Here is a 25,198-nt window from a genome sequence, read left to right on the forward strand (position 1 = left end):
CTCCCCCTGCTTCAAAGCCTTATCGATGGCCCATCTCCTCCAAGAGGCCTTTCCTGACTAAACCCTCCTTTCCCCTTCTCCCACTCCCTCTGCGTCATCTTGACTTGCTCCCTTTATTCATCCCCACACCACTTATATCCATCTTCATCTATTGATTTCTACTAGTGTCCATCTCCCCCTCTGGACTGGAAGCTCATTGAGGGCAGGGGACGTATCTGTTTATTGTTGTAGTGTCCCCTCCCAAGCGCTTAGTACGGTGCTCTAGCACCAAGGGCTCAATAAAAACGATCGATCGATTGATTGATTGGTAGGTGAACTCGGCCTCCTCGGCCTGCTCCCCTCAGCCATGACTGAGGGGAGGCTCGGGGCTGAGGCGGCCTGCGCCCTTCAGGCAGCACGTGCCTCTTGGTGGGGGGGGGCACCGCCCTCCCCGCCCCCCTCTCGCGAGGCAACCGTTGCCATGGTGACGGCGATTGTTTGGAGTGTGTGTGTGCCTCCACGAGGCCAACCACCCCGCATCGCAGGCGTTGCCAAGGAAACCGGGGGGGGGCTCTCTCTAGGTGTGTGTATGTGAGGTGCGGGGGCGATTAGGTGGGGGCCGAAGGGAACACGCGTGCGTGGCCGCGCGAGACACCTTTTCCCGACTGCCCCGCCCCCTCCTCCTCACCCAAGGGCTCTCGCGCACGCGCCCTTCCCGCTCCGGGCCTCGCGCTCACCCTATCGCGCGCGCAGGCGGGCGGGGCGGGGGCGCCTGGCGCGCGCGCGCGCTCCCTGCCTGCCCAGCCCGCCCCCGCCGGCGCCTGCGCAGTAGAGACCGGGGCGCTCCGCCGCTGTCAGCGCCGTCAGTCGGGCCGTCAGGGAGGCGAGGCGGTGGGTGGCTGAGGAGAAGGAGAAGGAGGAGGAGGAGGAGGAGGAGGAAGCTGCTGCCGCCGCTCCCTTCTTCCCTCCTTTCTCCGTCCCCGGCGGCCGTGTTTCCCGATGGGGGAGAAGCAGCGGCAGGCGCAGCAGGAGCCGGAGCCGGAGCCGGAGCGGCGGCGGCGGCGGGGCAGGTGCAGCGGCGGCGGGCTCAGCCTCCGCCGGGCCGGAGCGTGAAGCGGACCCCTTCCCCTCTCCCCCTCCGGCTCCCCCGGCCATGGGAGACCCGGCCCCCGCCCGCAGCCTGGACGACATCGACCTGTCCGCCCTGCGGGTGAGCGAAGCGGCCGGGGTGGTCCGCGGGGCGGGGGGGGGGGGGGGGCGGGGGACCGCGCGCGCGCCTGACGCCCTTCCCGCCTCGCGCCCCCCTCACCTGAGCCCCGCCTCAGGCCCCGCCCCCTCACCTGTCACCCGTTCTCCCCCCTTCCCCTCGCCGACCCCCCCCCCCGCACCCGCTTTTCCACCCCCCACCTTTGGTTTGGCTCCTTCCCGCTCCAGACCGCCCTCCTTTGGGACCCCCGCCACTTCCCACGCTCCCCCCATCGTCCTCCTTGCACACTCCCCCTCCCCCCCGCCCTCCTTGCACGCTCAGCCTTATCGTTCTCCTTGCCCGCGCCCCTCTATCGTCCTCTTTGCACGCACCTCCCTGTCGCCCCCCTGGCAAGCTCTCCCCCCCCCCCCATCGTCCTCCTGGCCCGTCCCCCTCCCCCATAGTCCTCCTTGCACGCCCACCCCTATTGTCCACTTGGCACACCCGCCACCCCTCTCTGCGCCCCCCGCCATTTATTGCCCCCCTCTGCCCCCTGGATCCGAGTCCTGCCAGGCTGGGCCTCAGCCGAAGCCCAGGCGGGTGTCAGTCCTCCTTGGCGGACTCCCGGGCCCCCGGGCCGGGCCGGGCTCCGGTGGGGGCGTCGTCCCTCGCTCCTCCCCGCCTTGCCTCTGCTGCCCCGCAGCCGGCCTCTCCCTCCCCTCCGGGCTCGCCCACCAAGCCACCCTCCAAGCCGTCCCGGCCTGCGGCTCCCGCCGCGGGCCCGCTGGGCATCCACCTGTCCGGCTCCACCTTGGCCCCTTGTCTGGCCCTCTGACCTCCTTCCACCCTCGTCCTCAGCCCTCCTTCCCTCCCGGGCATGCGCACAGCCGCACACCCTTCCCACCCGGGGGTCCCCCCCTCCCCCAACCCCCCTCCTTCCCGTCCCCCCAATTCCTCATCTCCCTCCCGCCCACCAGCCTCCAGGATCCGGGAACACAACGGCCTCCACCCCCCCAACACACCCCTTCCCCGCTTTTTCTCTTCCTGCGTGCACCCCACCCCATCCCCCCACCCCCGCCCGCTGCCTTTCCCTTCTCCGGTCCCAGGATTATCCTCATCCCCTCCCGGCTGGTTCAGGGATTTCGGGGCCCCAGCCTCGGGGTAGGGCATTGCCGACTCTGCAGCAGCCACGGGCTGGGAGAGACAAGTGCATTTGGGGGAGGGGGGCGGAGGGGATGCGTTTTGGGGGGAGGGGCGTGGAAGCGTTCCTCCCGAGCCGGCTCCCCGGAGGGCTGGGGACGGTGCGTGCCTGTGCGGACCCGCCCCCGCCGCCGCTCCCCGCGGGGATTATGTGGGCGAAGCCGGGGGCCGTCGTGGACGGCCACGAGGGCCTTCGGGTCGCGGGAGCGCCAACGAGCAGGGCATGGCAGGGGGAGACCCCCCGGGACCGCCGCGCCTTTCTCCGGCACGATCCGTTCCCGCCCACCGACTCAAACCCAGCTCTTCATCGGCCGTCGGCCCGGCCCGGATGAATAAGCATTTGTGCCAGCCTCCGTCCGCTCGTGCCCTGCCCGGTGCCCGCTGCCCGCTGCCCGGGGGAGGGCCGCGGGGGAGCTCCGGGAAAGACTCAGCCTGGGGGGCCCCCTCCCCGGCCCCACGAACCCCGGGTCAGCCCCCTCCACTACCCGCCGTCGTGGGCACGCTTGGCCACCGAGCCAAAAGCCCGCCAGCCCGCCCGGCCCGAGAGGGAGGGGGAGCGGGGAGCACCGTCACGGTGGTAATGAGGTTTCTGGAGGTGACACAGTTTTCCCCGGCATCCAGGTCACCGCGCCAGCCGGGTCCGTCCCCGAGCCCCGGTTTTCCTGGAGGAGAAGCCGCTCGGCGGCTCTCGGCCGCACCTGGGCGCCCGGGGAGAGGATTCGGGAGGCTTTCCAGGGAAGAGCGGAGAATCTGGGCCAGGAGCCGGGCGGGAATCTGGGAATCTGGGAGACCCAGGAGGCCGAGCTAGGCCGGCGGGGACGGGGTCGGTCGTGGGGCCCGACGGGTTCTTCTGGGTTCTTGCCCGCCAAAATCCGGGTTATTGATTAGCCTGGGGTCGGGGTCCGTAATGAAATGGGTGGGTGTGCCCACGCCGGCCAGACTCTGCCCTCGCCGCCTGCCCGCCAGGAGGAAGAGGAAAAGTGGGGCCCGGCTCTGGCGCTCACGCGCGAGACCCGAGTTCTAGGCCCGGCCCTTCCGCGGCCCTCGGAGGGTGGGCTTGCCCAGGGCACGGAGTCTCTCTGGGCCTCGGCTGCAAAATGGGGAGAAGAATCCCCCTTCCCCCTGTCTTCCCAGGGCACCGACTCCATGGTATAAGACTCCTCCCAACTCGCAGTACAGTGCTCTGCACCTAGCAAACGCTCAGTGAATGCCAGCGACCGTTTGTCTGATAAGGAGGCCGCCGATGCGAAAGTGCCAGGCTCATGAGGGACCCGGGGTCCCCGACCTTGTCAACCGGGAGCCCGTGGCCCCGGCTCTGACCTGGCACCGGAACTGGGTCCAAATGACTCCTAGAGGCCAGTCACCACCCCCACCCTTCCCCGGGGGTGGCCGCTGGATAGGAATAATGAGATGAATAATATCATAATTCCTTGACTGTACATTGCGCTTGTATTTTCCAGAGAACTTTGCCATTACTCCTTTCGGTTGTCCTCCTAAAGCCCCTGGGAGGCAGGGAGTGGATGGGAAGGATTACTCTTCTCATTTTACAGATGAGAAGACTGAGGCTCAGACAGGTTAAGGGACTTGCCCAAGGTCACCCAGCAGCTCTGGGACTAATGTAATAATAGTGGTTATCTGTTAAGCATTTTGTGCCAAGCACTCTACCGAGCACTGAGGAAACAATCTGGCCTAGTGGAAAGAGCCCGTGCCCGGGAGTCAAGAGGACCTGGGTTCTAATCCCAGCTCTGCCACTTGTCTGCTCGGGCAAGTCACTTCACTTCTCTGTGCCTCAGTTACCTCATCTGTAAAATGGGGGTGGAATACCCTGTTTTCCCTCCCCCTTGGACTGTGAGCCCCAAGTGGGACAGGGACTGTGTCCAACCTGATTCTTGTGTACCTGCCCCAGCACTTAGTTCAGTGCCTGGCATATAGTAACTACTTAACAAGTAGCATTAAAAAAGTGATATATATATAGATAGATAGATACATACATATATATATGTGTGTGTGTGTATACATGCACACACAGATCGGACACAGTCGCTATTCCAAATAGACTCACTAGATTCCAGGTCACCAACCTCTTAGCCGTGCGCTCCCTCAAACTGGCTGGGAGTTACTAAGAGAATGCCACGGGTAATGGGGGGCAGGAGTTCCCTCACCCTGGCACCCAGAAGCCTGGGCTCCATCTCTGTTCTGCTGCTGGGTGACCTCGGGCAAGTCACTTAACCTCTCTGGGCCTCTGTGTGCCCATCTATCCAATAGGGAGGCACTTTGGAGGAGTGGATGAGAAATGGGGTTGGGGCTCTGTGCTATTTTCAAGAAAGGCCTTGCCAAAGAGCTGGGTGATTGTCAATCAATTAATCAGTGGTATTCACGGAATACTTACTGTGTGCTGAGCACTGTACTGAGTGCTTGGCAGAGGACAGTACAACAGAGATGGTAAATGTGATCGATTCCCTGCCCTCGAGGAGCTGACGGGGTGGAGGGGGGGAAGCAACCAAGGTTTAAGGTAATAATAATAATAATAATAATGATGATTGCGGTAGTCGGTCAGCACTTACTATGTGCCAGGCACTGCACTAAGCACTGGGGTAGACACAAGATCATTAGGTCAGGCATCGTCACTATCCTACAAGGAGCTCACAGTCTAAGTAGGAGGGAGAACAGGTATTAAATCCCCATTTTGCAGATGAGGAAACAGAACTGCAGAGAAGCAAAGTGACTCACCCAAGGTCACACAGCAGACAGGCAGCAGAGCTGGGATTAAAACCCAGGTCCTCTGACTCCTGGGCCCGGGCTCTTTCCACAAGGCCATGCTGCTTCTCAGGTCTGTTCAGAATCTATCAATCAGTTGTATTTGAGTGCTTACCATGTGCAGAACACAGAGCACTAAGCCCTTGGGAGAGTACCACACAACAGTCGGTAGACATGTTCTCTGCTCACCAGGAGCTTACCAGTCTAGAGGGGGAAGTAGACAGACATTAATGTAAATAAAGAATTATAGATATGTGCATAAGTGCTGTGGGGCTGAGGGTGGGGCAAATAGCAAATGCCCAAAGGTCACAGAGACAAGTGCATAGATGGCTCTTGGGAGACGGCACGGAAGGGGAGGGAGCCGGGCAAAAGAGGGCTATTGGAAGCAGCAAGGCCTAGCAGGTAGAGCCCGGGCCTGGGAGTCAGCAGGACCTGGGTTCTCATCCCGGCTGCGCGGCTTGTCTGCTGCATGACCTTGGATGAGTTGCTTCACTTCTCTGGGCCTCAATTGCCTCATCTATAAAATGAGGATTAAGACCGGGAGCCCCAAGCGGGACAGGGACTGTATCCAACCTGATTAGCTTGTACCTACCCCAGCGCTTAGAACGATGCTTGAAATGTAGTAAGCGCTTAACGAAGTGCTGGACTGTAAGCTTGTTATGGGCAGGGAATGGATCTGTTCTGTGGTCCTCTCCCAGGCACTTAGTACAATGCTCGGCACACAGTAAGCGCTCAGTAAATAAGATTGACTGACTAATACCATCATCAACATCATTACTATTATTCATCTTAATAGAACTTTGAAGGTGGGGAGAGTGGGGGTCTGGTATATATGGAGGGGGGAGGGGGTTCCAGGCGCAGAAACACCGAGATGCCCATGGGGGGAACCCACTAGGCAGGTTTGGGGGTGTCTCACGGGCGGGGAAGACTCAGGGCTCTGCTCCCTCTTCTCCCCTTCCCAACCTGGGGTGACCATGGACAGTGGCCAGAGACCATGCTCGCTCAGCAGTGTGTGGGGGGATGTTAATAATAATAATTGTGATATTTGTTAAGCACTTACTATGTTCCAGGCACTGTACTAAGCACTGGGGTAGACACAAGCAAATCAGATTGGACACAGTCATTCATTCATTCATTCATTCATTCATTCATTCATTCATTCATTCCCCTTCTGTCCTGCCTGGGGAGGAACTCGATCAAATCAGTCAGTCGATCGATCTCTGGCATTTATTAAGCACTTACTGTGTGCAGAGCATTGGACTGAGGACTTGGGAGAAGACGATACAACAGAGTTGGTGGACGCATTTGGGCCTCAATTCCCTCGTCTGTAAAATGGGGATTGAGACTGTGAGCCCTATGGGGGACAGGGACTGTGTCCATTTGACTTGCTTGTATCTTTCCCAGTGCTTAGTTCAGTGTCTGGCACACAGTAAGTGCTTAACAAATACCATCATCATCATTATTATTATTATCTTAGGAACCCTTTCCTCGCCAAATCCAGATCCCACAACCCAGCTGCCAACCTTGGACCCTCAGATATCTCCCTGGCTCTGCCCTACCTGGTCCTGCTGCCCACTGTCCAGCCCCTCTGCTCTTGCTCTCACAGCCCAGGTGGGTGTGATCATAGCAAAGTTGACCTGTGGTTCACCTGTAAGCTGCCCGGAGGTGGCGTCCATGATGACCACATAGTATCACGGTCTTAATCCCCATTTTACAGATGAGGTGCCCGAAGCCCAGAGAAATGAAGTGACTTGACCAAGGTCACATAGACAAGTGGCAGAGCCAGAATTAGAACCCAGGCCCTTCTAACTCCCACACTAGTGCGTGCAGAGCACTGTATTGGCACTTGGGAGAGGCCAATACAACCGAGTTGACGGACAGGTTCCCTGCCCTGCACGAACTTCCAGAGTAGTTGCCCTCCAGCCTCCCTTCCCTAAGCTGGAATCCCCCAGTGCCCAGACCTTGGTATACCAAGCTCCTCTTTGGGACCTGGAAGTGACTCTCTAGATTGGAAGTTCGTTGTGGGCAGGGAATGTCACTGTTTCTTGTGGTATTGTACTCTTTCAAAGCAGTTAGTGTAGTGCTCCACATACAATAAGCGTACAGTAAATACAATTGAATGAATGAGTGAATGAATGAATTACTCCTGGGGACCATCTCTGGGCGTGGTTACACCCATACCCTCCGGAAGGGATTGGAGTAATGGGAAGCGTCATGGTGTAGTGGCTAGAGCCCGGGCCTGGGAGAAGGTAATGGGTTCTAATCCCGGCTCCGCCACCTGTCTGCTGTGTGACCCTGGGCAAGTCACTTCATTTCTCTCGGCCTCAGTTCCCTCATCTGGAAAATGGGGATTAAGAGTGAGTCCCACGTGGGATAGGGACTGTCTTCAACCCGATTTGCTTGTATCCACCCCCAGTGTACAGTGCCTGGCACAGGGTAAGCACTTAACAAATATAATTATCATTATTATTATTTTTCTAGTAATAAGGATGATGAAGATGGAGATGAAGATACCCACCCTTTGATTCTCCAAAGTGCTTTCTGATCTGCCCCGTGCACATTCCTTGGAGGCAGGGAGAGGCAGGGCCTCCATTTGCCCCCGCTGGGCAGGGGAAGAAATGGGCCCCGAACAGGGTCTCTGGTCGAGCGTCCTTTCCCCGCCCAACATGCACTGCATCTCCCTCAGTAGTTTAAACCCTTTCTGCCTGGGGCAGAACTCAATCAATCAAATCAGTCAGTCGACCGATCAGTGGTATTTATTGAGCACTTACTGTGTGTGGAGCACTGGACTGAGCACTTGAGAGAGGACATTACAACAGAGTTGGTGGACACGTTCCCTGTCCACAACGAGCTGACACCAAAGCTTCATACCCCTGCCAAGAAGCATTCTGTAACTCTCTCCTCCTCCTCCGCCTCTTCCAGCCTAAACCTTTGGCTTTTTCTTCCAATTAATAGTAATCATAATGGCATTTGTGATATTTCAGCATTTGCTCTGTGCCTAGCACTTTGCTGAGGGCTGGGGTAGATACAGTACAGGTAGATTAGACACAGTCCCTGTCCCACAGGGGACTCACCTTCCGAAGCGGGAGGGAGAACAGGTATTGAATCCCCATTTGTCAGTCGAGGAAACCGAGGCCCAGAGAGGTCAAGTGGCTTGCCCAAGGTCACCCAGCAGGCAGGTGGCAGAGCCAGAACGAGAACCCAGGTGTCCTGACTCCCCATCTGGCCTGCCCTGCTGCTCCCCTGTTGGATTGGCACCTGGAGGGTACCCGTTGGGGACGGAATGGGAAGGGAGACTGGTAGTGAGGGGCCGGTGCCTCCCTGGATTCGAGGGTCTGGCTCGGAGCGGGGCCATCCCCCGACACGCCAGCCAGTGGGGGATCCCGAGGACGCCGGCTGGCCCTTCTCCGGCGTGAAGCCGGCCACTTCTCTCCCGAGGTCGAGCGGCAGCTGGCGGCCGGGTAGGGCGGGAGAGAGACGGGCAGGTTGGCAAACAGCAGGTCGCCCCGGGGGGGGCAGAGCCGAGGGCTATCCCGAGGAGAGGGGCTGAGTGGGCTGGGAACGGATGGGGTTGGGTGGCGGTGGGGAGGGGGCATTGGATCTCTGAGTTGGGGGTGCTGCTACCTGAGGGCTTCTCTCTGGGCTGGGTAAGGGGACGAGGAAGGGAACGGGGACAGGAGCACAGGATGTGGGAGCGTAGAGTGGAGGCTCGGTGGGGGAGGTGAGAGGAGGAGGTAGTTTTTTTATGGCATCTGTTTAGTGCTTACTATGTGTCAAGTATTGGTCTAAGTCCTGGGGTCCACCCAGACAGGTCAGGCCCAGTCCCTTTCCAACATGGGACTCACAGTCTAAGGAGGAGGGAGAACAGGACAGTCAATGCTAAGCGCTTGGGAGAGGAGAATATAACAATAAACAGACACATTCCCTGCCTGCAAAGAGCTTCCAGTCTAGAGGGGGAGAAAGACATTAATAGAAATAAATAATTGACAGATATGGAAATAAGTGCTGGGGCTGGAGGAGAGGGGAATGAATTAAGGGAACACTCCCTCCCCAGTTGCATCCCCATTTTACAGATAAGGGAACTGAGGCCCAGAGAAGTGAAGCGATTTGCCCGAGGTCACACAGTGGACAAGTGACGGAGCCAGGATGAGAACCCAGGTCCTCTGGCTCCTGGGCCTGGGCTTTTTCTACTAGGCCATACTGTTTCACCCCCCTGAGATGAGGGCATTTAGGCAAAGGAGGACTTGGGAGCTGAGGCCCGACTGGGTAGCCATCAGGGCAGCCTCTCAGGCCTTTCTCTGGCCCCTCTCTCGCCCTCTGCCCTGGCTCTGGGGCCCTGGGCTAGAACCAGAGGCAGAGTGGCCAGTGCCTCCCGGCCACTGGGGAGGCCTTCCAACATCTGTCGCTCCTGTGGGGAGGCCAACTGGGCCACGGGGGCCATGGGCAAACATAGGATTTGGCGCTGGAATCACAGGGAATGTGTCTGTTGTTGTATCGTTCTCTCCCAAGCGCTTAGTCCAGTTCCCTGCACACAGTAAGCACTCAATGAATACGATTGAATAAATGAGTTAGCAAGATTGACCGAGCACCTGCTGTCTTCTATTGTCCTCTCCCAAGCATTTAGTCCAGTGCTCTGCACACAATAAACTCTCAATAAATAGCACTCACTGACTGGTGCTCTGCCCTGAGCCTAGCGCCTGCTGGGAGAGGACAGGAGAATTGGGTGGGGGGGATGGTAATCTCCCCCGGGGTGCTGGGCCAGACCAGTCTTTCCCCCTGACCCCAGGGAGTGAGGGGGAGAAGAGGCATGGGCACTGGGATTGAAACTCGTCCTCTAGACTGTAAGCTAGTTGTGGGCAGGGAATGTGTCTCTTGTTCTATTGTATTCCCCCAAGTGCTCAGTACAGTGTTTGTACATAGTAAGCGCTCAATAAATATGAATGAATGAAACCTACGACGGAAGCTCCGAGGGCACAGGCAAGACCCAGATTCCTCCCTGCCCTTGGTCAGAGTGAAGCTCCCTTCACTCCTAACGTCCAGTGTTCATTCATTCAGTAGTATTTATTGAGCGCTTACTATGTGCAGAGCACTGTACTAAGCGCTTGGAATGTACAAATCGGTAACAGATAGAGACAGTCCCTGCCCTTTGATGGGCTTACAGTCTAATCGGGGGGAGACGGACAGACAAGAACAATGGCAATAAATAGAATCGGGGGGGAAGAACATCTCATTAAAACAATAGCAACTAAATAGAATCCGGGTGATGTACATCTCATTAACAAAATAAATAGGATAATGGTGTTTCAGGTGAGCGGACCCCAGGGCCCGGTTGGAGGGAAAGTGGGGGCCACAGCTGGGGCCCTAAACTGTGAGATTGCCTGGCAGGGATGATGATGATGACGGTATTTGTTAAGCGCTCACTATGTGCCGAGCACTGTTTAAAGTGCTGGGGTAGATAAGGTCATCGATTTGGACTCAGTCCATGTCCCAAATGGGACTCACACCATTAATCCCCATTTTTCAGATGAGGTAACAGGTCCAGAGAAGTGAAGGCGACTTGCCCAAGGTCACACAGCAGACAAGCGGCGGACCTGGGATTAGACCCCGGTCCTTCTGACTCCCAGGCCTAGCATCTATCCACTAGCTACGCTGCTTCTCGAGGAGGGCAACCGGCTGGACGAGAGTAGGTTCGGGGGAGGCCTGCCATGTGCTGGGCCCGTCTCTTTCCCAGACACAGACTCTTTGCCCAGGGTTGGCTGGCGCCCAAGGGCCACTCTGATATCCGGGGGCCGCTCTGGGGTGGGGCGTGAGGAACAGAACAGAGGCTGGCCCTGGGCCAGGAGGCCGGGAAGCTGGGTGGGGGTAACGGGGAGCCTTTCTCAGTCCATGAGCCCTGCAGTCCGTCCCCACCCCCACCCGGCCATGAGAAACCCAGCTTCCTGTTGACAGAGCGGCGGCAGTGGGCAGGGAAACCCCGGGCCTGTCCTGCCACACCCAGCCCAGCCTCTGCTCATCTTGCTTCCCAGCTGTGCTCTCCCTCCTCCTCCCTTTCCTCCTCCTCCTCCACCCCTTCCCCCACCCTGCTTCTCTCACCTGGCCCAGGGGTGGGAGCAGGAGGCCTAGATGGAGCCGGGCCGGGGCACGACACAGGCCCTCGCCAGGATCCGGTCCCGGACGGGGACCTGAAGAAAAGAGGGGTTTCCCCTTGGGACGGGTATCTAGACACGGCGGGGGGAAGCACTGGGGGGGGTTTGCCCCCTCGGAGAGGCCCCTCGGGTGGATGGAGATGGCCAGCGGCACCCCGCTCTCCGCCCATGGGACCCTCAAATGGGCATAGGGGACGGACGTGGTGTCTGGGACCCCTGCTGCAGCCCGGGGAGGGTCCAAACTGGAATGGGGAGTCGGGCTGTTGTGTGGACCCCGCTGGTGGGGACCAACGCGGGGGGCACAGGAGATGGCGTCTGTGGTGGGCGGAGGGTCGGGGCCGGGGGCTTGGCTGTGGGAGGCTGGCACCGTGGGCGGAGAGGCCCCGGGCCCCCAAAGCTCGGTCTGCCCCGCCCGACTCCGCCCGGGTTTGTCATCCACTCTCTAATCCCGGGCAGGCAGGGGAGGGGAGGGCGGGCGCTGGTTCCCTGCTCTTGCCCGGGCCTGTCTCCCGGCTGCTCCCGGCGGCGGAGGCCTCCACCCCTGCTGGTGCTGGGAAGGGCTCGGGGGACACGGGGAGATATGGGCTCGGAGACCATCCACCCCTTGGAGACCCATCCACCGAGGGGCAAGATCCTGGGTCCGGGAGTCAGAGGACCTGGGTTCACACCACGACTCCGCCACACTTCTGCTGTTTGACCTTGGCCAAGTCACTTCACTTCTCTGGACCTCAGTTATCCCCTCTGTCAAATGGGAATGAAGACTGTGAACACCATTCGGGATAGGACCTGTGTCCAACCTGAAGCTTGTATATACCCCAGCGCTTAGAACAGTGCTGGGCACATAATGAGCATATAACATTTACCACAGTTATTGTTATGCCCCGACTGCAGGCCCAGCCCGCTGGTCCCCGAGTGGGCATTCAAGACACAGGGAGGGCGGATGAGATACTGGGCCCAACTCCAGGGAGGGTACCCTGTGCCACCCACCCCCCGTCCGATAGTGATTCCCCGCCCCTCCCCACAAACCTAGGGCTTCCCCTCACCTTTCTCCTCTCCCCGCCCCACTGCAAAAATGCTGTTGTACTTCCGGTGTCAGAAAGTTCTCAGGTGAGAACTGCGTTCACCGTGGGCAGTGCCCAACACACAGCACACACACGCCCTGCTGCCACCCGGGGGAGGGGCCCGGCCCAGCCTGGGTGATGCCGACAGACTGATGGGAGGTGGGGGGCGCCAGGGCGGGCAGGTCCCGAGCCAGTGGGGGCGGGCACCGTGAGGGAAACCGAAGGCCTCGGGCGAAGGGGCGCGTGCTGACAGAGCTGTGCGTCAGGGTTTCGCGGGGAGCCTCGGGGATCGGGGCGGGCGGAGTGAGGCGGGGTCTGCCCCGGAAGGCTTCCCGGAGGAGGCGGGGTGTGAGGGAGTGCTCGGAAAATGGGCAGGGGTACGGTTCGGCCAAGACAGATGGAGAGGGCATTCCGGATAGGGTTTGTGTGGAAGCCCTCTTCACTGGGGTCCATCCCTCCACTGCCACCTCTGAGTTCTTGACGGGGTCCTGGGGAATCAGGGATGCCTGGGTCCTTGGTCCTGCCCCTTCATTCCCCTCCTTTGCTCCTCCCCCCACCTCTGTCACTCCCTCATTCTCTCTCTCTCCCTGGCTCCCTCTCCTCTCCCACTCCCTTTCCCTCACCTTCCTCACTTCCTCCCTCCCTTGCTCTCCCCCTTCCCTCCCTCCTCACTTCCATCTCTCCCTGGTTCCCTCCCTCTCTTCCCCCCTACACACACAGCCCCACACTGTTCTCTCTGTCTCCCTCTCTCTCCCCCATCTCTTTCTGTCTTTGGTTCTCCATCAGCCTGGGGTGCCAGGGCGGCAGCTGGCAGCCTGGGGCAGAGCTTGTCTCATCCCCCCACGGACGGTGGGCGATCGGTAGCCGTCTGGTCCGGGCAGGCTCCGGCTTCCGGCCACACGCCACCTGCCCTTCTTTGATTTCAGCCCTGGGTTTGGGTTTCAGCTGTGGGTCGGTGGGTGCCGGGTGCCCATGGGTGAAGGAGTGGGTGGAGAGGAGGGGCACACTGCTGAGAGACCTAGAGAGAGGGAGAGAGAGAGAGAGACAGAGAGAGAGACTCAATCAACCAGCATGGCCTAGGGGAAAGAGTTCGGCCCTGGGAGTCAGAGGACCTGGGTTCTTATCCCGGCTCCACCACCTGTCATCTGTGTCACCTTGGGCAAGTCATTTCACTTCACTGGACCCCAGTTCCTTCATCTGTAAAAGGGGGATTAAAGACTGTGGGACAGGGACTGTGTCCAACCTGATTATCTTGTATCTACCCCAACACTTAGTACAGTGCTTGGCACATAGGAAGCACTTAACAAACAAAAAAATGGGTGAGAGGCCCAGAAGGGATCACAGAAATAGGGAGGCAGCTGAGTCTGGGGTGGAGTGTGCTGAGGAAAGGGATGCCAGGGGCCAAGCTGAGGTCAGCAGAGGCCAGGCAGAATCCACTGGTCCAGCACAGCCCAACTCATTCATTCAATCGTATTTATTGAGCACTTATTGTGTGCTGTACTAAGTGCTTGGAAGAGTACAATAGAACAATAAACAAACACATCTCTGCCCACATCAAGCTTCCAGACGAGAGGGGGAGACAGACTCATTGCTCAGCTCCTCTCCGCTGCCTCTAGGAAACCCTCCCAGATCAACCCCAGATGACCAGTCACTGCTATCGCTGCTGTTCCGTCAGTCCCCTCCCTTACTATCCTTAAGAGACAATTAGTTGCTCTTTCCTTTTTTAAAAATATATATTCATCTGTATCTATCTATATACATAGTATTTGTTAAGCGCTTACGATGTGCCAGGCACTGTACGTAGGGCACCTCCTGTCTAGTTTAGGGGAAGGGGGGGGGCGGGGAAGGGAGGTGCAGCAAGCACCCAGATTTAGACTGCAAACCCAGCGAGGGCGGGGACAGGTCCTCTTCTCCCTCTCTCTCCCAAGAGCTTTGCTGCCCACAAGAGGGTCAGTAATGATGATGATGGTGATGGTGGTTTTTGATGATGGGGTGGTGAGGAGGAGGTGGTGATGAGGAGGTGGGAAGTTCGGGCGATGGAAGATTAGGAATGGCTGCCCTCCCATGAGAGGGGGCCAGGGCCATTTACAGACTGTCACCAGGCTGTGGGCTGGGCACTTTCTCAGTTGGACATGTGCATCCAGTGCTCTGCCCACAGCGGGTGCTCAAAATGTCCCAAAATATGCCACTGAACTTCTGTCTGTATCTGTAATATATTTATTTCTGTTAATGTCTGTCTCCCCCTAGAAGCTCAATGTGGGCAAGGAATGAGTCTGTTTATTATTCTGTGGTAGTCTCCTAAGTGCTTAGTACAGTGCTCTGCAGGTAGTAAGTGCTCAATAAATATGATTGAATGAATGACTGAACCACTGAGGGATGGTTCAAGGCCTGACCGGTCACCGGTCACCATTACTACTATGGTTTACTGGAGAGGGCCAGGACTGCCATGTGACCTTGGGCAAGTCACTTCTCTGGGCCTCCGTTCCCTCAAATGCTAAAAAGGGATTCAATCCTCGTGGTTCCTCCTACCTAGACCGTGAGTTCCATGTGAGACCCGATGATCTTGTATTTAACCCAGTGCTTAGTAGGGCACTGGGCACATGGTAAGCGCTTTACAAAGACCATGATTATGCTGATCTCAATGTACTTTGATCTCATTTATCTCACCGCAGACCTTTCGCTCAATCCAGCCACCTCCACTCCCTTGGGAGGAAATCAGGTCTGGGAGGCTGGGACAGAGGGAGATTTGGAGTCTTCCATCCCGAGGCTTGGAAATCTGGGAGAGGGACACACCAACACTGACCACCTCCCTTGCCCGGAGGCAAAGGGATAGGCCCATTGACCTCCTGGGGTACCATCCGGTCTGTAAAGCCTGGGACATGGACAAACCGCCTTCATTCACCTGCCCCAGCATCTGCTAGTTCTGCCTGCCAGGAAGTTCTCTCCCTTATTCACCTTGAGACAATCAGTTGCTCTTCCCTTTTTTTTCCAAATATATATTTATCTCTATCTATCTATCTACCTATCTACATAGATAGTATTTGTTAAGTGCTTACTATGTGCCAGGCATTGTACATAGTGCTGGGGTAACTCCAAGACACTCAGGTTGGACCCAACCCCTGTCCCAAATGGGGCTCACAGTCTTAATCCCCATTTTATAGATGTGACAGAGGCACAGAGAAGTGAAGGAACCTGCCCAAGGTCACACAGCAGATAAGTGGAGGAGTCAGGTTTGGAACCCAGGTGGTTCTAACTCCCAGGCTTGGGCTTCTAAATGGATATATCCAGGCTGAGGGACAGAGGCAGAGCCCAGACCCCAGCCATAGCAGCAGGCAGACAGGCAACCAACCAACCAATCAGAGGGATTTGCCGTGGGCCCACGGGGAGCAGAACCCTCTACCGAGCAAATAATAATGATGATGGTATTTGTTAAGTGATTACTATGTGCCAAGCACTGTTCTAAGCACTGAGGTAAGTACAAGTTTATCAGGTTTTCCCACATAGGGCTCACAGTCTTAATCCCCACTTTACAGAAAAGGGAACTGAGGCCCAGAGAAGTGAAGTGGCTTGCCCAAGGTCACACAGCAGTGGTGCCACTGACCTCTCTCGCCCACATCCTGGAACGCCCTCCCTCTTAATATCCGACCATCACTCTCCCCACCTCAAAATCTTATTAAAAGTCCATCTCCTCCCAGAGGCCTTCCTCGACTAAGCCCTGATTTCCTCTTCTCCCTCTCCCTCCAGTGTCACCCGTACACTTGGATTTTCTCCCTTTTTCACCCCATCCCCAGATTCCCTCCCCCCAGCACTTATGTCCCTATTTGTCATTTATTTCTATTAACAGTCTCCCCATCTAGACTGCAAGCTCCTTGTGGGCAGGGAAGGTGTCTACCAACTTCATTCAGTTGTATTTTTTGAGCGCTTACTGTGTGCAGAGCACTGTATTAAGCACTTGGGAGAGTCCAATATAGCAATAAACAGAAACATTCCAGTGCACAGTGAGCTTACAAATAGAAAGGGAGATAGACATGAATAGAAATATATAAACTACGATTATGTATATGTGCCATGGGGCTGGGAAGGAGGATGAATAAAGGGAGCGAGTCAGGGCAACTCAGAAGGGAGTGGGAAAAGAGGAAAGGGGGTGCTTAGGGAAGCCCTCTTTAGAGGAGATGAACCTTCAGTAACTCTGTTCTATTAGTCTCCCAAGCGCTTAGATCAGTGTTCGGCACACAGCAAACTCTCAGTAAATACCAAAATAATAAAGCACTCAAATGTGATTGAGTGGAAGAGTCCAGTAGAGGCCAAGCCCCCATTCCCCACCCTCGAGGACCTTCCAATCTAAGGGGTCAGATGGATGGGCAGATAAATTCTTCCAGAGTAGTGGAAATAGGACAAGACGATACAGATGTGTCTGTGTGGATTGGCCGAGTTGATAATTGAGTGTATATCAAATAGACACAAAAGCGACCAAGAGGGCATTCGGGGTGTTGGGAGACCTGTCAGGTTGGCCCGGCCTGGAGCATTGGCGGGGAGAGGGTAGTGAGGGACTGAGAAGCGGCGTGGACTAGTGGCTAGAGCCCAAACCTGGGACTCAGAAGGACCTGGCTTCTCATCGCGGCTCTGCCATTTGTCTGCTTGTAACTCTGGGCCTCAGTTCCCTCATCTGGAAAATTGGGATTAAGACCACAAGCCCCACCCGGGACAGGGACCGTGGCCAACCCAATTGTGTTGTATCTAACCCAGCACTTAGTACAGTGCGTGGCACAAAGCGTTTAACAAATACTACAATTTGTTAATTTGTTAGGGAACATGCCTGCCGACTCTGTTATATTGGACTCTCCTAAGCAATTAAGACAGAGACCTAGAAAGGGCATTTCTGAGATGAATTATCTCTCTCTCTGTCATCTCTTCTCCCACCTCAGGCTACCTCTCCACCCGAAAAGGACTAACCAGGGGAGAAAAAACAGCAAAAAGTGCTGCGTGTGTGCATGCGTGCCTACGTGAGTGTGTACGTGTGTGTGTGGGCATATGTGTGTATACATCCATACTGCATGTCCCCGTCCCTTCCACTGGGGGAGGGGAATCCCTTATGTTCCCCTGCCGACTGAGGCAGGAAAGCGTAACTCCCTCTGCAGCTCTGACACCTCTAATGTGTTTAAAAGGCTACTACGTGCTAAGCACTGGGCTGGATACAAAGGCAGTCAGATCGGACACAGCCCCTGACCCACATTGGGCTCATGGTCTAAGTAGGAGGGAGAACAGGTACTGAGTGCCCATTTTGCAGATGAGGAAACCGAGGCTCACAGTGGTGAGATGACTTAGCCAAAGGTCCCCCAGCCCTCCCCTGCCTCAGTTCCCATCCCCCTCCACTGTCAGGAGGGCAGGTCGGCTCCGACGCTTTCGTGCGTGGGGAGGGAGAGGTGTTTTGGGGTTGGGGGTGGGCGAGGTGGAGACTCCTCTTCTCCCCGGTTTCCCTCCCTGCAGCACTTTCTCTTGGAATTATTGTAGCTCAAATCCTGAAAGGTGGCTCCCGGGCTGATGACTGACTCAGGAATGTGTGCGTGTGTATGCGTGTGGAGTGAGTGTGTGTGTGTGTGTGAGAGAGAGAGAGAGAGATCTCTGCATGGTATCAGACTAGGCCCGCCCCCCTCCTTAACAGGCCCTCTGCCCCTTCCCCAGTCTCGCAGCCCCCTGAGATTCCTGGGGTTCTTGGGAGCCCACACATCCACGGTGAGGTGGCAGGGAGGGGAGGGAGCAGGCTGGCCTGGCCTGGGAAGAACCATGGTGGAAGCCAAGAGAAGGTGGGGCATGGGATGGCACCGCCACAGGGGTATCACCTCACTGGGTTCCCAGGTGAGAGAGCCCAGGAATCCTCGGGGGGGGGGGGGGAGGGGAGGGAAGAGAAAAAGAGAGAGAGAGAGTGTGGGTATGTGTGTAATGTTTTGTTTGCTTCCCCCAGCAGCCTGCACCCCTCAACCCCAGGTCCTGTCCCGTACCTCTTCCTCCCTGTCTGTCTCTCTCTCCACTTGGGCTCTGGGGTCTGGCTGGGCTGGGCACTGCAGGGGGACCCGGGCGTGCAGGGGCACCATCTAGGATGGGAAGGAACCCCAAGTCCTCAGGACCATCCCACTGAGTGCAGCCCAGGTCCGGGGGGGGGGGGGGATGGGTGGGGGAGGCAGGAGCGAGGGCAGGTGGTGGGGAGCCGTGGATTCAGAAGTGACCTGGGCCTCCTCGCCCCTTCCTCCCCACACTCTGCTCTGGCCTACCTTCCACAGCAGGGCAGTTTCTGGGGTCCTTTGCCCGTCTTTTGTGAGGCCACAAGCCTGCGGGGGCTGGATTGGATCTGGGACTGGATGATGGGAGCCCGGGTTGCCCAGAGCTGAGCTGCACAGAGCCGGGCGGGTAGGCAGGAAAACGGACCTATTGTTCTCCCCCTGCTGGGGAGAACCCTACCTCAGTACCCTCCCACCTCCCCGCCTCCTGCTTTGAAACGGTTCAAGATAAACAGGTGCTGCCCCCAGCCCCCGCCTCCACCCCCCACCCCCACTCCCCACGGGGTTCCCTCCTGGAAGAAGGAGCTGTTGGCCTTTGGGATCGGCTTTGTTATCTGAGCCGGGCCTAAATTCCCCGGCCAGCCTACAGCCACTGCTCCATCTCTCCCCGCCTCGGCTTCCTCCTTGTGGAGGTTGCCCCCTCTCCCGGGAAGCCTACCCCCAGCCGGACTCCCCCAAGGGGAAGAGGCCAGGTCGGCCCAGCCCTTAAGAAGGGCAGGCAAGCGGCCTAGGCGATGGCCAGCTCCTCACCTGCCTACAAGTCCCAGCTCGGGACCAGCGGTCTCCTCCTCCCCCAGCCCTGGGCCCCGTGAATCCAGTTTACTATCGATCCCCTCTGTGGACACTCTCCAATACATCCTTAAAACCTCGGCATTTACTCAACGCTGACTCTGGAGTGCTCCGAGCCCTGTATTAACACTTGGGAGTGTTTGGTACAATACGTCCACGGGCAGCCAGGAGATGTCCATGGACCATCTCCGAGTCCCTGCCCACACCTCTCTCTCTCCCCCGGACCAGATGCCAGGAATGCATCCACCACCACCCCAGCCATCTGCAGGGGTCAGGACTATGAGTTGGGACCTCCCGCCACCTCACCCACCCCGGTGATCTCCGCCGGCCCCTCCCCGCTGCTTCCCCCACGGACCCCGATTCTCCAGCCGTCTTCACCCACTTCTGTGCAGGGGATGTTGGGGGTGGGAGCCGGCTCAGGAGTCTCCCTTTTGGACCACCCCCCCGCCACCTCGGGACGTCTGCAGAAGCTCACCCCTACCCTGCTGACCCTGCTGCTCAGTTGCCATCCCCCTCCGATAATGGTAATGGCCCGGGTACTAGCACCTCCCGTCTGCTGCCGTTTATGTGGCGCCTTTATTTCCCCAAACGCCTTCTCGCCAATTAGCTCACTCTGTCCTCCCGACATCCCCGGGAGACAAGGATTGGGCCCCCGGGATTCCTCTTTTCATTGTACAGGCCAGAAAACCAAGGCCCAGAGAGGCCGAGGGCCTTGCCCAGGATCACACAGCAGGAATCAGAACTGAACTGAGGTGTCCGGGCTCTCCAACACGAAACTTCCTGACCTTCCTCCCACACCCCACTTCCTCCATATGTGTGTCGTCCCCCCCGATCATCCCATCCCTTACGAGAAGCAGCGTGGCTCAGTGGAAAGAGCACGGGCTTTGGAGTCAGAGGTCATGGGTTCAAATCCCAGCTCTGCCACTTGTCGGCTGTGTGACTCTGGGCAAGTCACTTCACTTCTCTGTGCCTGTTACCTCATCTGTAAAATGGGGATTAAGACTGTGAGCCCCACGTGGGACAACCTGATTCCCCTGTGCCTACCCCAGCGCTTAGAACAGTGCTCTGCACATAGTAAGCGCTTAACAAATACCAACATTATTATTTATTATTAACTGCTTTCACCTACTGGTCCCACTGTGCTCAGATCTTCCCTTCCATTTCCCCACCCCACCCCCACCCTGTTCTTTCCCTCCACCTCCGAGCCATTCCCCTACCGGGAGTCCCCTCCACCATTTTCTTCTCCAACCCAGGGCCCACCTCTTCTTCAAAGCCAATCAATCAATCAATCATATTTATTGAGCGCTTACCAGGTGCTGAGCACTGAACTAAGCCCTTGAGACAGTACAGTATAACGGAGCTGGTCGACATAGTCTCTGCCCACGAGTTTCCACTCTAGACGGGGAGACAGATATTAATATAAATTAATACATGATGGATATGGACACAAATCCTGTGGGGCTGAGGGAGGGGTGAATAAAGGGAGCAAATCCAAATGCAAGGGTGGCACAGAAGTGAATGGGAGAGAGGGGATGAAGGCCTAGTTGGGAAAGGCCTCTTGGAGGAGATGGGCCTTCAATAAGGCTTTGAAGACAGGGAGAGAGGTGGTCTGCCGGATATGAAGAGGCAGGGCGTTCCAGGCCAGAGGCAGGACGTGGGCAAGGAGTCGAAGGCGAGAGAGATGAGATCAAGATACAGTCAGTAGGTTGCGTTAGAGGAGGGAAGTATGCAGGAAGTGTACAGGCTGGGCTGTAGTATAATTCTGTTTATCTATTTTGATGCTCTTGATGCCTGTCCACTTGTTTTGTTATGTTGTGGGCTTCCCCCGCCCTTCTAGACTGTGAGCGCGTTGGGTAGGGGTTGTCTCTCTCTGTTGCCGAATTGTACTTTCCAAGCACTTGGTACAGTGTTCTGCACACAGTAAGCGCTCAATAAATATGATTGAATGAATGAATAGTAGGAGAGCGGCGAGGTGAGGTAGGAGGGGGAAAGGTGATGGATGCTTTAAAGCCAATGGCGAGGAGTTTTTGTTTGATGCCGAGGTGGATGGGCAACCCCTGGAGCTTGTTGAGGAGTGGGGAGAGGTGGCTTGAACGTTTTTGTAGAAAAATCAAGTCTCCCTCCCTCAGGAAGCCTTCCCAGACCCCAGAAGTGGGAGTTGGAGTGGCCAAAGAGTCACTCGGGGGGTTCCAAACTCACAAGGGGATTGGCTCAAAGCTAGAAGCAGCGTCACCCTAGTGGAAGGAGCCCGGGCTTTGAGTCAGAAGACCTAGATTCTAATCCTCCTCCATTTGTCTGCTGGGTGACCTCGGGCAAGTCACTTGGCTTTTCTGGCCTCAGTTACTTCATCTGTAAAATGGGGGTTCAATTCCTGTTCTCCTTCCTACTTAGGCCTATGAGCCTCCCGGTGAGATGCAAGCTATGTCTGACCTGATTAGCTTGTATCTCTCGACGCTTAGTACAGTGCTCAGGCGCACACTAAGTGCTTAACAGATACCAACACCATTAGTATAGTTATTATCGACCACTTGGTCAGCACCTCTCATTCCATCCACATCTCTTCCACCTCCCCCTCCACCCCCAGGTGTTGGTTTGTCTCTGCGGGGTGGGCAAGAGGTCACTGCTGTGGAGAGAATGTCCTTGCCCCTCCCTGGTTATCTGTGGGTCTCCTGGCACGTTTGCATCTGGGGGAGGGCCTGCCCACCGATGTTCCTCAAGGCAGGGCCCGGACCAGTTACCGGTCCCCAGCCACCCTAGAGGCTCATGCCAGAGGAGTGATGGCGGCCGGGGCTACCTGGCCATTCCCTAGGTCAGGGGGGGCCTCCCCAGCCTGGTCAGTCCTGCTTTCCCCTGATCCCCAGGGTGTAGCTACTATTTCCCACGCTGGAGCCAAGAGCAGAACTAAATGTTGATGGGTGGTGGGGGGAGGGTCTCCCATGGGGAAGAGGGAATTGGAGGGGCTGGCCCCTCCAACCAGGGGACTCTGGGGAGACAGGCTGAGGTAGCCCATCCGAGGACCCACCCCTAAATAGTGAGGTAAGCCTGCTGGGGGCCGGGTAGACCCAGATTGGTCCCTCTCCAGTCTGCTGGGGTAGGGGGAGAGGTTTCCCAATCAATCTGGTATTTACTGAGTGCCTACAGTGTGAAGAGCACTATATCGAGTGTTGGGGGAGAACAAAGCAACCAAATTGGTAGGCGTGTTCCCTGCTCCACAGCGAGCTTCCAGTTTAGAAGAGAGAAGGCCCAGAGCAGCATTGTAGCCCGCCGAGGGGAAGGCTGCGGCTCCTCCTGAGGCTGGTACGGAGGGCGAGGAGAGGCCGTGGCAACACGGGGATTTGGGGCAGACCGAATTAAGAACCTTCCAGTCGGCAGACTCAGAAGGGGAGGGGAGGGCTGGCTGAAGGGCATGGGGTGGGGGATGGCTGAGATGAAGGCATCACTACCTTGCTTCTCTGGTGGTGGTGGCGGCGGCGGTGGCAGTGTGAAGGTATTTACTGAACCGCCCAGCGAGTGCCCCCACTGTACTGAACACTTGGGAATAGAGCAACAGAAGCTTGGGATGTCTCCCCCTCCTGGGGGAAAAGGGTTGATGGGGTCTCAGGGCTAGGTCCGCAAAGCTTGTGGGGTAGCAGGGCTGCAGCCCCCTACCTCCTGCCACCGTCCCCCAACCCCCCGCTGCCGACCTAGTGAGCGGCTATTATACCGCTCCGCGGGGGCCCCAGCGGGCCCAACCAGCACATCACGGTCGTGGGACGCGGGAGTAACCTACATCGGGCTGGGCGGGGCCTGGGGTGGGCAGCCATGGCTGGGGTCCACGAAGGAAGTTGGGAGGGTCCCATAAACCTGCGCCTCCCCCCTTTCCCTTTCAACCATCAGCGTTCCCTCCGACTCTGCTGGCCACCCCTCCCCAGACTGGCTCTTGGGTAAATGGGACAGCGGGAGGGGACTCTGAGGCTCATCCCCACCCTCTCGCTCCCCCCCCCCCCCCCCCCCCCCCGAGTCACATGTGCTCACGTGACCGACAGATGCTTCCTTGGGCATCTGGGCCCTCTTGCCCCCCGGATGGCCCAACCCGGCCCTGGGGGATGGGACGCAGCTTCCCTGGCTGACTGGCTTTGTTCGGCTCCCAGGCCGGAGCCCTCTCTGGCCGGCACGGCTGATCGGCTAGGCTGACGGGCACGGTGGCCCGCTCCCCACCGAGCCCTGCTCCAACCCCTGCCCCTGCTCTCGACTCAGCCCTGCACCAGTCAGTCATAATTTGTTGAACGCTTACTATGTGCCGAGCACTGTATTAAGCACTTGGTAGAGTGTAATGTAACCGAGTTGGTAGACACGTTCCTTGCCCTTGACGAGCTTACGGTCTAGAGGGGGAGATGGATATTAATAGAAATAAAATAAAATTACAGATGTGGATGTAAGTGCCGTGGAGCTGGGACGGGGGATGAATAAAGAGAGCGAGTCAGGGCGATGCAGAAGAGAGTGGGAGAAGAGGAAAGGAGGGCTTAGTCAGGGAAGGCCTCCTGGAGGAGATGGGCCTTCAGTAAGGCTTCGAATGGGGAGAGAGTCATTATCTGTCGGATATGAGAAGGGACCTCCCGCCACCTCAGCCTGAGGACTTGGCATTTGCCAGAAAGGTGCCCCTTCCCCATTCCCAACCTCACCATGCTTCTGCCGCCTGGCCCTGGGGCGAAGGGGGATGACAGGGTGGCATTCATTCTCCCCTTCCCCCCGAAGCCCAGCTCAGCCTGGGGCTCCCCAGAGCGGAGTCTCCAGGGCTTCCCCTGCTCCTTTAATGCCATCAACTCCTCGAGGTAGCTCGCTGTGGGCGGGGAATGATGTATTGGACTCTCCCAAACGCTTAGTACAGTACACCGCACACAGTAAGCACTCAATAAATGCCCCGATGATGAAGGTGGAAGGGACGAGGTGGGTTCATCGCATCCATTCCTCTGCATCCAGGCCCCTTGAGCATCAGCCTGGGAGTGGGGCAGGGTGCTGCTGGGGGTGGCCTGCCGCGGGGCAGAGCTGAGCCGGGCCTCCCCGGACTCCACGCCCACCGGACGCTGTTCCTGGCTGCGCTAGCACAGAAATGATAGTAATTTCAATATTGGTTAAGCACTTACTCTGTGCTAATCACTGTACTAAGTGCTGGGGTAGATGCAAGATAAGCAGGTTGGACACAGTCTTCACCCCAGGTGGGGCTCAAGGTCTAAGTAGGAGGGAGGACGGGTTGTTGAAACCCCATTTGACGGATGGGGAAACTAAGGCCCAGAGAAGCAAGATGACTTGCCCTCCGTCACACTGCTGGCGATTAGAACCCAGATCCTCCGACTCCCAGCCCTGGGCTCATTCCCACTCAGCCTCACCCCTTGGGGGCGCTCCGCCAGCCCTGCCCACAGAAAGCTGCCATTTCGGGGAGGGAGGCGACCCTGGCAGGCATGAGGCCGGGCTCCACCCAGACGACTGGATGGGCAGCATGGATCGGGCACCCGGCGTAGGCCCAGCCCAGCTTCACCCAGGCGAGAGCGGAGAGGGGTGGAAGAGAGTGGGGAGCAGGTCCCTGCCTGAGGGGAGCTGCCGTGGGAAGCCGAGAGAGCCCAGCGTGGCTTAGTGGAAAGAACACGAGTTTGGGAGTCAGAGGATGTGGGTTCTAATCCCGGGTCCACCACTCGTTTGCTACGTGACCTTGGGCAATCTGTAAAATGGGGATTGAGGCTGTGAGCCCCACTTGAGACAACCCGATTACCTTGTATCTACCCCAGCACTTAGAACAGTACTTGGCACATAGTAAACACTTAACAAATACCATCATTATTATTATTAATTATTAAAGCCTGAGTGACAAACAGCCACAAGCCCAGGCGCCAGCCCCGGTGACACAGATGGGCATCAGGGCCGGAGGGGATTGGAATAAATGGGTGAGCTGAGTCAGGGGGTTAATCCGGGAGCACTTCCTGGAAGAGGAGGTGTGGGGGGAGATGGGATTGGGCCGGGATAAGGCGGAGGGGGAGCAGCGGGGAAGCA

The 25,198-nt window shown here is 57.5% G+C and overlaps 1 protein-coding gene across 1 annotated transcript in view; it reads left to right on the forward strand.

The window, feature by feature from the left end:
* The first annotated feature begins 807 nt into the window (after nucleotides 1–807).
* Nucleotides 808–25,198, forward strand: part of MINK1 (misshapen like kinase 1) — a 48,096-nt gene continuing 23,705 nt past the window's right edge. The window contains 1 exon segment of the mRNA XM_029055296.2: nucleotides 808–1,189. Within this exon segment, the coding sequence (XP_028911129.1) occupies nucleotides 1,133–1,189 (57 nt within the window). The 5' untranslated portion in view covers nucleotides 808–1,132.

The sequence above is a fragment of the Ornithorhynchus anatinus genome, chromosome X5 (assembly GCF_004115215.2).
Source record: "Ornithorhynchus anatinus isolate Pmale09 chromosome X5, mOrnAna1.pri.v4, whole genome shotgun sequence".
NCBI classification, from domain to species: domain Eukaryota; kingdom Metazoa; phylum Chordata; class Mammalia; order Monotremata; family Ornithorhynchidae; genus Ornithorhynchus; species Ornithorhynchus anatinus.